At 42.7% G+C, this 12392-nt stretch overlaps 1 protein-coding gene across 2 annotated transcripts; it reads left to right on the top strand.

The window, feature by feature from the left end:
- The first annotated feature begins 4467 nt into the window (after positions 1–4467).
- On the top strand, positions 4468–11226 carry praf2 (PRA1 domain family member 2). Of its 2 annotated transcripts, none has more exons than XR_002290760.2 (3): positions 4468–4676; positions 5631–6202; positions 7837–7939. XR_002290760.2 is itself a non-coding variant. In XM_004071883.4 (3 exons), exons 1-3 carry the CDS (start codon positions 4498–4500, stop codon positions 7974–7976), a joined length of 537 nt encoding a protein of 178 aa, XP_004071931.1. In that variant the 5' UTR covers positions 4469–4497; the 3' UTR covers positions 7977–11226. The 2 variants fall into 2 exon arrangements, 1 of the variants encoding a protein (XP_004071931.1); XM_004071883.4 differs by having other exon boundaries at positions 4469–4676; positions 5631–5848; positions 7837–11226.
- Positions 11227–12392: the final 1166 nt, after the last annotated feature.

Raw genomic sequence — 12392 nt, 5'->3', positions numbered from 1 at the left:
AAATGTAGTAAAACTACATTTCAGGCCTAAAAGAATTATTTTTATGATCATTTTCACAGACATCATTTGATAACACTGATAAAAACAACAGAATTTGAAGTTGGAAAAATACTATAAATAGTTACTTGGGGTCAAAATGAAATGTGTGCTGAACACATCTGTATACTTGAATTAGTTTACAGTATATATGAATAATTTATACACAATAAGAGTGTTCTGTGCATGTCTATAGAAGAAATATTCTCTGCTGGACAAATATCTTCTTGTGTGGATCTTATATGCTGTTACCTGCTGTTGGATAAATGGTGAAATATTCAGCTGTTGCAATTTTAAATCAGACTCCAGAGGAGTCGGTGCCTCACCAGCCATCAACCTCGTCGCACGCCGCTGGTCCCAGGTCAAGTCTCAAGCTGCATACACACTTTGGTGCATTTTCAAGAACTCGCTGAACATGCAAACTTGATGATGTTCTTCTTCTTTCACTTTTTCTACTGTTTTCTTTTGCATGTCCACCACCTAGAGGTTTGGTGGGAAATGTAAAAGCAGTGAAAATCTTGCAAATGGGTCATCAGTGATCTATGCCTTTATTACCATAGGCTGGATTACTGTTGTTCCACATACGTGAGGGTTAGCAGCTAATGCACAATGCGGCTGCACGTCTCGTGGAAATATGATCACATTGTCTCTTTTTCACCCCTGCTACACTGGTTGCCTGTTGATTTTAGAATTCATTTTACGATTCTTTTATTGTTTTTAAGTCGTTACGTGGCTTGGCACCTCCTTACCTCTGTCAGCTCCTGTTTTCTCATGTCCCCTCCCGTCCTCTTAGATCCACTGCTTCTAAAAGTACTTCAATCAAAATTCAAACTAAGAGGGGACCTTGCTTTTGCTGCAGCAGCTCCAAAACTTTGGAACGACCTCTCAATTCATGCTATAGAGTCTATCTTTGCCTGTTTTTAAGTCCTCTCTAAAAACGTACTTTTTTTAATAAACTGACCCGCCCTTTTCCCCAGACCTGAATCCAATTGAGCACATCTGGGACATCCTGTCTCGGTCCATCCACCAATACCGGGTTGCACCACAGGTTGTCCAGGAGTTGGCGGATGTTTTGGTCCAGGTGTGGGAGGAAGTCCCCCAGGAGACCGCCACCTCATCCAGTGCAAACCCAGGCATTGCAGGGAAGTCATACGGACATGTAGAGGCCACACCCACTACCGAGCCTCCTTTTGACTAGTTTCAAAGACATTGCATCCAAGTTGGATCAGCCTGTAGTGAGTTTTTCCACTTTCATTTTGAGTATGATTCCACATCCAGACCTCTGTAGGCTAATAAATGTAATTCCATTCATATTTTTTGTGTGGTTGTGTTGTCAGCACACGCAACTAAAGAGTTCCAATATCTTGCAGTCGTTCAGGTATAGGATGTGTTTTTGTAATGTTCCCATTAAAAAACAGACACATTTACCCAAAGTGACTAACAAATTAGGAACATCAGCAGAAATGCGTCGCAATCCAAGCTAAACTGCATAAAAGGTCTAAGCTAGAGGTGTCAGCGAGTGGACAGAGACTTCTCTGCATTGTAACCCTTGTGCTATCCTAGGCACTTTAACATTGGGAGTTGGGTCATCTAGACCCACTAGACAGTGCTCTGAACCTTTTTTCTTCAATGATTTGTGATCTTCACTGGTGTCCATGGATTACATGAAATCTTCCCACCTTTATCCACCTTTGTCATGGTAGGGAGAACACGTCAATGGAAGGGGGGGGTCATCTAAGATAGCACAAGTGCAGAAGAGGTCAGCTTTGACCATTTGGATGTTGCCTGGGAGGCAGCAGTGCTGCAGAGGCTCATTCCTCCACACTGGATCTCAGGGCTGCAGACTTCCTATTGTGAACTTCGGCATCCTGCAGGGACCAGACATGCAAGAAGAGGCGTGACTCACTAGCCGCGGTTACATGTGCAAAATGTCTTGATCGGATCAATGGTCGGATTAGAATTCAACCGTGTTCATGGGCACAGAAAAACTTTTTCCGATTAGAACAAACGTTCACATGTCTCACCTTCGTTCGGAATAAATCATTTGAACATGCGCAGTAGTGTTAATAATACGGGAAGCGGAAATGAGTCCTGATGTAAACAAGCCGAGTGGCTACATACAAATATTTAGCAGCTCCGTAAAATACGTGATGATCTTCCAAATGTGCCTATATTATTGTTATGGTTATTATGAAGCGCCTGTTCGCTCATCATTTTATTTTTAATCTGTGTGGTCAGGGCTTTTTTGTGGCAGAACGGTTAGGTGAAGGCTAACACGCGCTAACAACAACATTTAGCTTTGGATGAACATAAAATCGATGCGGGAAATGCGGCAATCTGCATCTTGGCTGCACGTAAATATGTGGGAATAACATCAGCCTTTATTTAGTCGGGACACGACTAGAAACACAAATCCACGTGATTGTTTGAACAGTTTCTAAGGACACACACCGCCCCAAAGCCGCTGTGTGAGCTGGCGGCCCGAGCTCTGCTCGGAGACGGGAGACATGATACTCCTGAATTCGGTTGCTCGTTCACATAGACCTGCGGGACGGATGGCAGTCTGAAGCCCCCCACACGTAACAAAGCATCGTCCCCTCCCCTCAGCACAAAACTTTAAGTCTGGCTGCTCTGCTCAGAGACACGGTTCGCTCCGTCCGCTGGCAGCCGCGCAGGGTCCGGATGTCAGGGGCCATGAAGCGCTCCTCCCTGGCGCCCCCCCCTCGTGAGGGGTGTCAGAGAAGATAAGAAGGGGGAGGTAAGGAGCCCGCGGGGCGAGGGGCAGAGCGCAGAGGCGTCCGCGCTCCGCACCGGGCGTCCGCCTAGCAAAGGGGTCGGCAACCTTTTTTACTCAAAGAGCCATGTGGGACCGCCCCTAATAAAAAGAAAGCACCCGGAGCCACAACCCGTTTTGACATCATTATATATATTATGCATGTATATATTTTTCAAAGGTGCTCATTATGTCGATCGCGATAGAACGGTCGATCTTCAATGACATGAGTGTAGATCGCGGGCCAGAAAAGATAAAAAAAAAAAGAACTTCTTTAAAATCCACCAGCCAATCAAAATCCTCACTGAGATGTACGGGACTTGATTGACATGTAGATTGGCCAATCGGATATCGTCTGAAGCATACGTCTCTGCAAATGCACATTATGTTCTTTAAAGGATGATACCGCGGCCGCGTGTGGGAGGAGCTACTGGTTCTGGTCTGATCTCTGCATGGAGCGATGTGTTTATCGATGCATGGTAGACACTGAGAATGTGGAGAGATCAGGTTTATTATTTTGAAGAGTTCTACTTGGTAATCATGTTTCCATGTGTGAGTTTATAAAATCATCCCAGAGAAAGTCTCTGCTTCAACTCCCGCAGGGAAAGCTGCGTCTGAATCTGACGCCCGTGTTTGCATCTCTCTGACAGAGTTTGAAGCCAAAGCCCCTCCCCTGCCTCTCTACCTGCTTTTCCTCTCTACCTGTTCACCTGTTCACATCCTCTGTAGCTGAGAGTTGGTTTCCCCCGCGCTCCTCAGTGTGTTCTACACAGAGAGCGCTAAATACAATAGTCGGGGCGCTCCAGCGCAGCACAAGGATGAAAGAGCTGGACGCAGGTTATAGCGGGGATAGAGCGGGTTAAGAAAATGAATGGAAGAAGGCGCTCCGCTGAAGAAACATTAAATATTGTACACATTTTATTATTAGTCTGAACTATCTTTTATTTAGAAAAATCTTTTATTTTATCAGTCCAGTATGAAAAAAAAACATCAACAAAAGCTGTGTTGGGCGGTTTTTGGCTGGGTCTGGCGGTTTTCAGATGACTTTTCGACTGGAAACCTGTGACTCTATCTGGCAACGCTGGCGCGAACTCTCTGTCTGTCATCAGCGAGTTGGTCTCTGCCCCGCGGTACGTCAAGTTCCCGGCAGAAGATCGGAGTGTTTATTGAAGCCGCCCCGCGTGTCTCCTCCTGCTATCAGCTCTGCAGTTCTCGCCTGATAAATACGAGCTCATTACGAACATGCGTCATAGGTTAATTGGCAACTCTAAATTGTCCATAGATGTGAATGGGTGTGTGATTGTGGCCCTACGACAGACTGGCGACCTGTTCAGGGTGTCCACTGCCTTCGCCCATAAGTGGACGGGATAGGCTCCAGCAGCCCCAAGACCCCAAAAAGGAACAATGGATGAAGATGATGATGATGAATGAATAAGTTGGATTACTTGCATATTTTTAAAATTTTGGGGATTTTTCAGAACTTGCTAAAGAAAATGGTTTTAGGTCAAGAATGTTTTTTCCGACCAATAGAGTGACTGAGTAACAGCTGCCCTTTCTCTGTGGAAGTCTTTGAGATTTCGGCCTCTGGGAGCCATTTCCTGTTGGAAGACGAAAGGGGAGGGGGAGATGCCACGTTCTTCGTCGCCGCGCGGCATCCCGGGAAAGTGAGTTTTTCAGAATCTGTGAAGATGGCCGGCGTGCAGCCCCCTCCCCTGCGCAGCCTGGACGATTTCCTGCTGTGCTCGGCCCGCTTCGCGGTGCCGGACGTGCGGGACCTGGACCGCTGGAACCACCGCATGATCAACAACCTGCTGTACTACCAGACCAACTACCTGCTGAGCGCGCTCGTGCTGCTGCTCATCGTGGGGTGAGTCTGCGGTCACGCGCATACAGCTGCTGTGCTCACACCCCCGGCCAGATCTTAGGAAGCGCGTGCCTATCTGCTTCAGAGCGGGGGCGGTTCACAGCTGTACGGGGGCTGAAGCCCCACCCCCCACAGATAGAAGATTTCAGGATTTTAATAAACTAGAACCACAATTAAACATAATCTAAGGATATTTAATGACTGTATAGATTCTCATTCATGCAGGCAAAGCAGAAGGTGAAATAAAACAGTCGACTTGGTTCCATTTTAAAGTCCCACTCTGAAGAAAATAGTGTTTTTGGTCTTTTGTTCTTGTGGCGTTTTCCCTGATAATGGAGGTCATTTAGTAAGAAAATTCAGCATAAAATTCATTTTCTGAGTATTTCTGGATTCAAATTGATATAAATCAGGAGCAAACGAAAAGTCTCCAAGCTCCGCCCCTTTCTGATCCTCCACCTGCAGACCAACAGATCCATGAATGTCTTTGTTTTCCTGGTCTGAGCTGGAATCTGGATCTAAACTGGACGGATGGATGGATCTGATGATGCTGCCATTTTTGTTGCACCAGTAATGTTATGTTGGGGATGGGAGGGGCTGTAAGCTAGAGGGAGAGAGTGTAATGTATACAGATGGATGATGGGAAGTGAGGGGGGGGCTACACTGCACCAACAGTCCCACCCACAACACTTAGATTTGAGCATAAATAAAAGACCTCCGGGAAGGCTTTGGAAAAGGATCAAAAGATGATGGGAGTGGGACTTTAAAGCTTCTCGTGAAAACATCTTTCAAACTGCGTGGCGTGAGATGCAGCCTCTGCTCGAGCAGAGGTGGACGTGCAGACCTGAAGGAGCTGGAGCTGCATTCTCGCCAAACCCTCATTCCGTCTGCAGGACGCAGAATTTTCCCGCCAGTCACATGGGTTCACGTTGACATGCAGGACTCTGTTTGTGCTTTCAGGTACTTCCAGCCGTTCCAGATGTTTGTTGGGGTGACGGTGGTCTCCATAGCGTTTTTGGGCTTTGTGTTTGCTGCAGAAAACCAAGCGACTGTCCGCCGTTTCCGTAGAAACCACCCCTACGTGTCTGTGACGGCCGTCCTTCTGGCCACCTACCTGTTCATGTTGGCGCTTGGAGGAGTGGCGGTCTTCCTGTTTGGGATTGCGTTCCCCGTACTGAGTAAGTCAGGAACGTTGGAGTCTACACTCATAACAAACCCGCGGTCGGGCACGTACGTGCACACACAGCCCCCCAGGGGTGCCTGAGCACCTGCCCTTTTTGGCGTGTAATAAAAGGTGCCCTCTGTGGTTTTTTTTGCATTATCCTGCTGGAGATACAAGAAAAAATCGTCGCTACAAAACCCTGGATACTATTGTACCAAATTTCTGGTTCTGATCCGCCGGTTCTGTCTTTGCTGCTGCGTACGGACTCAGATCCTCCAGACAGAGAGAGAGAGAGAGAGTGAGGGACAACAAGAGACACTGCATCTCCACAGAGACCTGAAGAGACGTGACGGTGAAGCCGCTTGGACCTGTGAGTTCTGGTCTAACTAGTCGCCGGCCACTGATTCAACCGACTCAAATATGGGCATAAAGTTCCCCTAAACTGCTGACAGAAGCAAACTCTCATGAAAATGGTGCTTTTAACATGTTCTTGTGGGTTTTTTCTGTTGATGGAGGACATGTATAAAGAAAATGCATCCCATGGTAGGTGAATACTCCATTCTGATTGGCTGCTGGGTGTGCATTAAACAGTGATAATGCATCTCATTATACTCTCTGTACGTCTGTTAATTTGAAAAAGGTTCAATAGACATGGAAAAAAAAGTGACAATGCACAGAGATGAAGCACACCCAAAAAAGTAGTTCCGGTCACATAGCTTAAATGTTCTGTATCCCTGCGCTGGCTTTGTTAAAACAACCTTTAGCTTCATCATCTGGACAGAAACAAGCGGTAAGAGGTGAACTTTCTCTCTTTAACTCATCGTGACCATCAGTATAGATATATCGCTTTATATCGCAGAATTTTGACCGCACCACGTAACAAATAGTCCTCTTTTTGTAAAAACAAAGCGATCCAAGCCGGAAAAATAACAAGACTTAAGGACTATAACTGGTTAATATTTATTTCTTTTGTGAGTGACCATGGTATAAGCGGGTTAAAGGCCTTTGAAGTGTGCTTTATCAGGAATTAACGCATGACGTGGCACCATGAATCGTCCGAAGCTTCAGACTAACTTAAGATTAAAAACGGCATTTCTGCCATATTTTCTGCACTATTTTTAAAAAACAATGGTGAGTTTTACAGTCCAGAGTTTCTTATGTGTGGATTAATTCTGGTTGTGTTTATAGACATGATTGTATTTGGACACAGCGCTCTGTCAAAATGCCTGTTTTTATTTTATTTTATGTTTTTTTTTAACGAGTTCCAAAGAAGACTGCGTGTTATTGTGAACACGCTAACGCAGCTCACGTGTAGCATGATACAAATAAGTTCTAGAATGAACTCAGTTAATAAAGTCTGACTGACACTAAATGCAACGTAGTGCAGCTTAGAAATGACATAAGTTTGAAAACAGACCATTCATTGACGGTCTGCCTTATAGTGCACAACTCAGAGGCAAATTTCTGATGAACTTCTGCCGCTCTGCAGAAACTATATCCTAAAAAACGACACAGTTTTTTGGATTTTGGCTAAAAACGGGGTCATCAGGGTGAGAAAAAAAAAACTAGATGAGAAGATGATGGGAGTGGGACTTAAGGGTTTGCAGCCCCTGTGTCGTTCTGTTGATCCAGACTGAAAGGGGTTTAGCTGCTCTGGTTGGCAGCGCTCTCAGCTCTCAGCCTCAGTAAAGTTCTGACAGCAGCAGAAGTGGACCTGCTGGGTTCTAGTGGCTTTTTTTTGTTTCTCTGCCGTATCTCCAGATCTGAAAGGATTCTTAGTGGTTGAAAAACTCTCAAAAAGCAGCATCCCTGCTGCCCTAAAAGGTAATTGAAATGGAAAAAGAACGCGTTTCTCTGAGAGTGATGGAGGCCGGTTAAAGCAGAGGAGTTCTGTTTTCACCTGTCTGTGAACTGATGACAATTAGAAAAAGGATTTTTAATTGTTCTGCGTGTTTTCTGCATGAATGTCTGGTTTTGCTGAGCGAGCGTCTGCATCGTTCACAGCCGTCTGCATCCATGCGTCGGTGAGGCTGCGCAGCCTGAAGAACAAGCTGGAGAACAAGCTGGAGAGCATCGGCCTGAAGAGGACACCCATGGGACTTCTGCTGGAGGCGCTGGGACAGGAGCAGGAGGCGGGGTCCTAGAGGGGAGGGGGCAAGTGAAAGGGAGGGACCGTCAGCTACAGTAAAACAGGACGGACATCGGAAACGGGACTTTCTCCTGTCCCGGAATCAAACTACTGTTGGGGATTCACTGCTCCAGTTGATGTTTGCAGTCCCGGTTTCATTCTTTCTGCTTTTTCAGGAATGCTAGAGAGAAAAAAAGTAGATTTCAGAACAAATGTTGAGTTTAGAGGATGTGTGGAAGTGTTGCTGTGTGGTTTTGGGGTGGAAAGGTGGCTGCACGATACGAGGACAAATCGCGATATTAGTGATCAATATTGCAACGATGATATAACTAAATCCATCATTTCCATGTCACTGCAACAGTTTAATGTAAATAAGAGTCAAAATAACTTAAATTATAATCCAAATGACCCTCGTCTACAGAGGAGAAGATTCGTCTGATTGGTCAGTGATGTAAAGGAATTCATCCGATTGGTCAAATCCATAAAGGAATTGATTTAATTCGTCAAATACTTCAAGCTGCCATATGATTGTTTTAGCGTATTTAAGGGAACCGTTGATCGCAGTTTTTGCAGACTTTTGCGACATGCGTATTGCACAGCTAAATTAGCGATGTATCCTGCAGGCCTAGCTCTTGCCTTTCATTGGTACAATGATTGGCTATGTCTGTGTAAGCTTCTCACTCGGGAAACCTAAGCGTGATAAGCACGCCTTATGCCCACCTTCTTTGATCGGTTCTGACGGGTTCCGTGATGCACAGTTATGGACTCTCCTCTCTGCTTCATTCCATAGGAAGCTGATCTCTGCTGCATCTGAATTGATGTGGGTCTTTTCAGGCAAAAAGCTGCTTTGACTTAGTTTTTTATGTCAGAAAGCCTCATTTTGCGAAAGCTTCACCTTTGTCTGCCTTTTTATTACTAGTTGTGTGTTTTTTGAAGTTTCCTAGATAAATGGATGTTGAATCAAATTGTGGATCCCAGTCAAAAGGTTCAGGGATTCTGTGGTTCCTGAACACTCCATTCATTTCTCTCCGTCATGACGCGGATTCTGTTCTAAAGCCCTTCAGTGCTGGCAGACGCTCTGCAGGTTTTCCCGTGAAAGCGGGTCTCGGACGCCACATTCAGGCAGACGAGGCAGATGTCTGCCGGCGTTGGATCAGATTTGAGTTGATCCGTTTCCCGGTTTTGGTCCGCTCAGAGGAGCCGCTGAAGGACCCATCGTCCTTCAGCCCCGTTTGAGGTTCTGACCCAGATGATGAGCTGGCGCTCAGCGAGGAGCTGCTGACATCACGGCTTGAGATCCATTTCTGAGGAGAAAAACTGTAAACATCCCCAGAAAGATGTTGGAAGGAGATGCAGAGACAAACGGACTGAACTCAAAGCCCGTTTTCAGGGCTGAACTTTTGCCAGAAAGCTTTTATATTTAGACCAGAACAAGTCCTTTCTGTAGTTTTTACTCTTTGTATTTCACACGTTTGTATATTTTCTTTAGTTTGAGACAGAGGCTAAGTTCTGAAATGATTTCCTCCTTTTTTTCCGATGTTTATAACATCTAAAGCTTTGATTTGAATACATTCTGTCTCATGTTTCAAACTCGTTTTTGGTTCTACTCCTTGAATTGCAAACACAGTTTTATCCTGAAATAAGTGAATGAATTGAATTTTGCATTCAGTGAACTTTTCATTTTATTTCTTTGACATCCCAACACTGCACAGGCATGTCCAAAGCGTGGACAACAGTGGAGGGATGCAAGGTTTGTTCTGTTTAGAGTGACATTAAAGGCTGACACACAACAAGACTTGAAGCATTGGCAAGGAAGGCAATGGAAGGCTCTACAAAAAAGATGGAAATTAGAAAAACTAATTCCTCTGAATATCTTTAAATCCAGGCTGAGATTGGAGGAGAAAGTCACTTTTAACTGTACCTGTTTCACACAAGCTCTCATTTTTGTTCATTTTACGTTTTAAATGATTACATTTTTATTGTAAATGTAATTTATTGTTTCCCCCTGGCCAGGACTTCCTTGAAAAAGAGATTTCAATGAGACATTTCCTGGGTAAATAAATGCTAAATAAAAAAAAAAACCCATCTGAAGACAGATGTAGAGGAGTTAACTCCATATTACCCATTGTATCATATTTGATACGGACATTTCTGAGACTCTGGTGTCATTTACATAATCTAAACTTTCCCTAGAAACCTACTGTATTGAACTGGGTCCATGTTTTCTGTCCTGTAGTTCATCATCATTCCACTAGGGGCAGTAGAAGGGCTTTCCCCCCCAAATTGGCTGTTTTCGGCCGGAAAAGTTTTGCTAATTTTTCAAAACTCCATGGGTTTTGACGGCAACCATAAAATAAAATAAAGTTGTGAAATTATGATTTTAAAAAGGAAAATAAAGTTTTTATTTTATGAAAATTACGTTCAATGGGATGAACATCATCTGCAATAAATTAATAATAATGAATGTTAAAATGTATGTCGAAACATTTAAAAAAGCTTCAATGAATTTTATTGTTTCTGTAATAAGTTGGATAAATCTGTGTGATTTTTTCTTAATATCTACAATCAACGATTAAAATATGCCAAAATCAAATCAAATGTAAGATTTTATTTTCAAAACAGCTCAACTTATTTCCTGTAAAATTGTGACATTTAAAAGCATAAATTTACGTCTTTATCCTCGTAAATGATTGAATTCTCATGTTTGAATGACTTGTTTTTACATCAGTCTCATTTATTTGTTTATTTTTCTTCTTTTATGGAGGCCCAGAGAATATTTAAGTGATTGTTCTTTGTTTTAATAACTACTTGATTTGTTGTAAATTAATTCTTTATAATACAGTTGCACTGTGTTAAATCCAATTTGAGGCGGTGGGTAAAGAAGGAGCTTTTTTCCTGAACACTCATGTCAAATTCTGCATCTTAAAGTAACATTATTGAGAGCGAAAAAGTACCAAATCATAACTAAATTGATCTATTTGTGGATTTCATCAAAGGTTTTAGAAACGTCTTAATTAGAAGAAAAGTGGATTTTCTGTCAGATGGGTTTAGTAAAGGAGGAAATCATTTTTTTAAATCACCTGAAATATGTTGATCTGAAACAAAAGCAAAACAAGCGAAATTATCGTTTCTATTACCAATAAATTCACATAATTTCATGATTTTAACCGTACAATGTGACAAAAAAAACGTCTGAACGTCTGACTTCTGTGTGAAAGAAAGTTTGGATTTATTCTGAACTATAATTAAAAAGCAAGGAAAACGTATTATTGGTGTTTTTATGAGTTTGTCAGCACTGGAAAACCATGAAGTATATTTGGCAAAAGTCGCAGTAATTTTGGTTTCACTGTGTTTTTATAGATATGTATCGAGCTGCATAAACAATAAGCAGAAATGACATTTTATACAATTCTAAATCAAATAATAAAGGAGCCAAAATACATATTTCCTTCCTTGGTCGATGACAGGAAACTTTTAAAGCACTATGGAAAAAAAATAGAAAATTCTACATTTTTTTTAAAGTTTATGAGTACAGCTTTAGAAAAATATGAACGTTAAAGACAGAAAAATACTTTTAATTTTTTATTTCTGCAGAACAAATAAATAACTTATGCTGTTGGTTCAGTCATTGATAGATTTATTTAAATTTACTAAAGTAAAAGTAATTTTCCAAGTACATTTACTTTGTTGGCCAGTTCTGGTCTTCAGTGTGGATTTTCTGTGTCTCTGTTCGGAATTCTTTTCCAAATTGAGGAGCGCAGTTTTCCAGAGGATCAGGAAGACCAGAGGGACCAAAGAAAAACACGTGAACACGCGTGAACCGTGCCGCGCGTGAACCGTGCCGCGCGTGTGGGTCATTTATCCATGCATGAAATAAAGGCATGAATGTTTCCTGTTCCAAATCCATGGCTTCCTCTGGAAACGTCACACGCCTCAGAAGTCCACTCGCTCATTCCTCCACCCAAACATCCACATGGAGGGAACGGGGGGGTCGCGGTGGGGGGGTCGAGTTAGGACCAGCTTAAAGTCTAAATCCACTAAATTAGAAACAGTTTTTTGAAGATATTATTGGAAGTTTGAAAAAATCAATTGTAGTTCAATCTTAAATTAGTCCAAATAATAATAATAAAAAAAAGTAAATTTGACTCGATTCCCAGAAGCCAAAGATTTGAACGTTTGGCTCCGCAGAGAAAACCTGAAAAGTCTGAAACTGTCAACAGAAGACTGAAAGCGAAGGAGGAAAGAAGAAAAAACAGAGAAACGGGAATTTTCATTTGGGCCCAGTTTTAGGTTTTAAGTTTTTAACGTTTCAAATGGAATCAACTTTTTTCACATTTTTCATAATTCCTTTAAAGTTAAAACTCTTCAAATGTTCTTTTTTCAGACATAGAATGTGTGTTTTGTTTTTTTTCCAAATTCACAGTCTGGTCTT

This window comes from Oryzias latipes, chromosome 8 (genome assembly GCF_002234675.1).
Source record: "Oryzias latipes chromosome 8, ASM223467v1".
Lineage (NCBI taxonomy): Eukaryota > Metazoa > Chordata > Actinopteri > Beloniformes > Adrianichthyidae > Oryzias > Oryzias latipes.
This window is presented reverse-complemented; position numbering and strand designations above follow the sequence as displayed.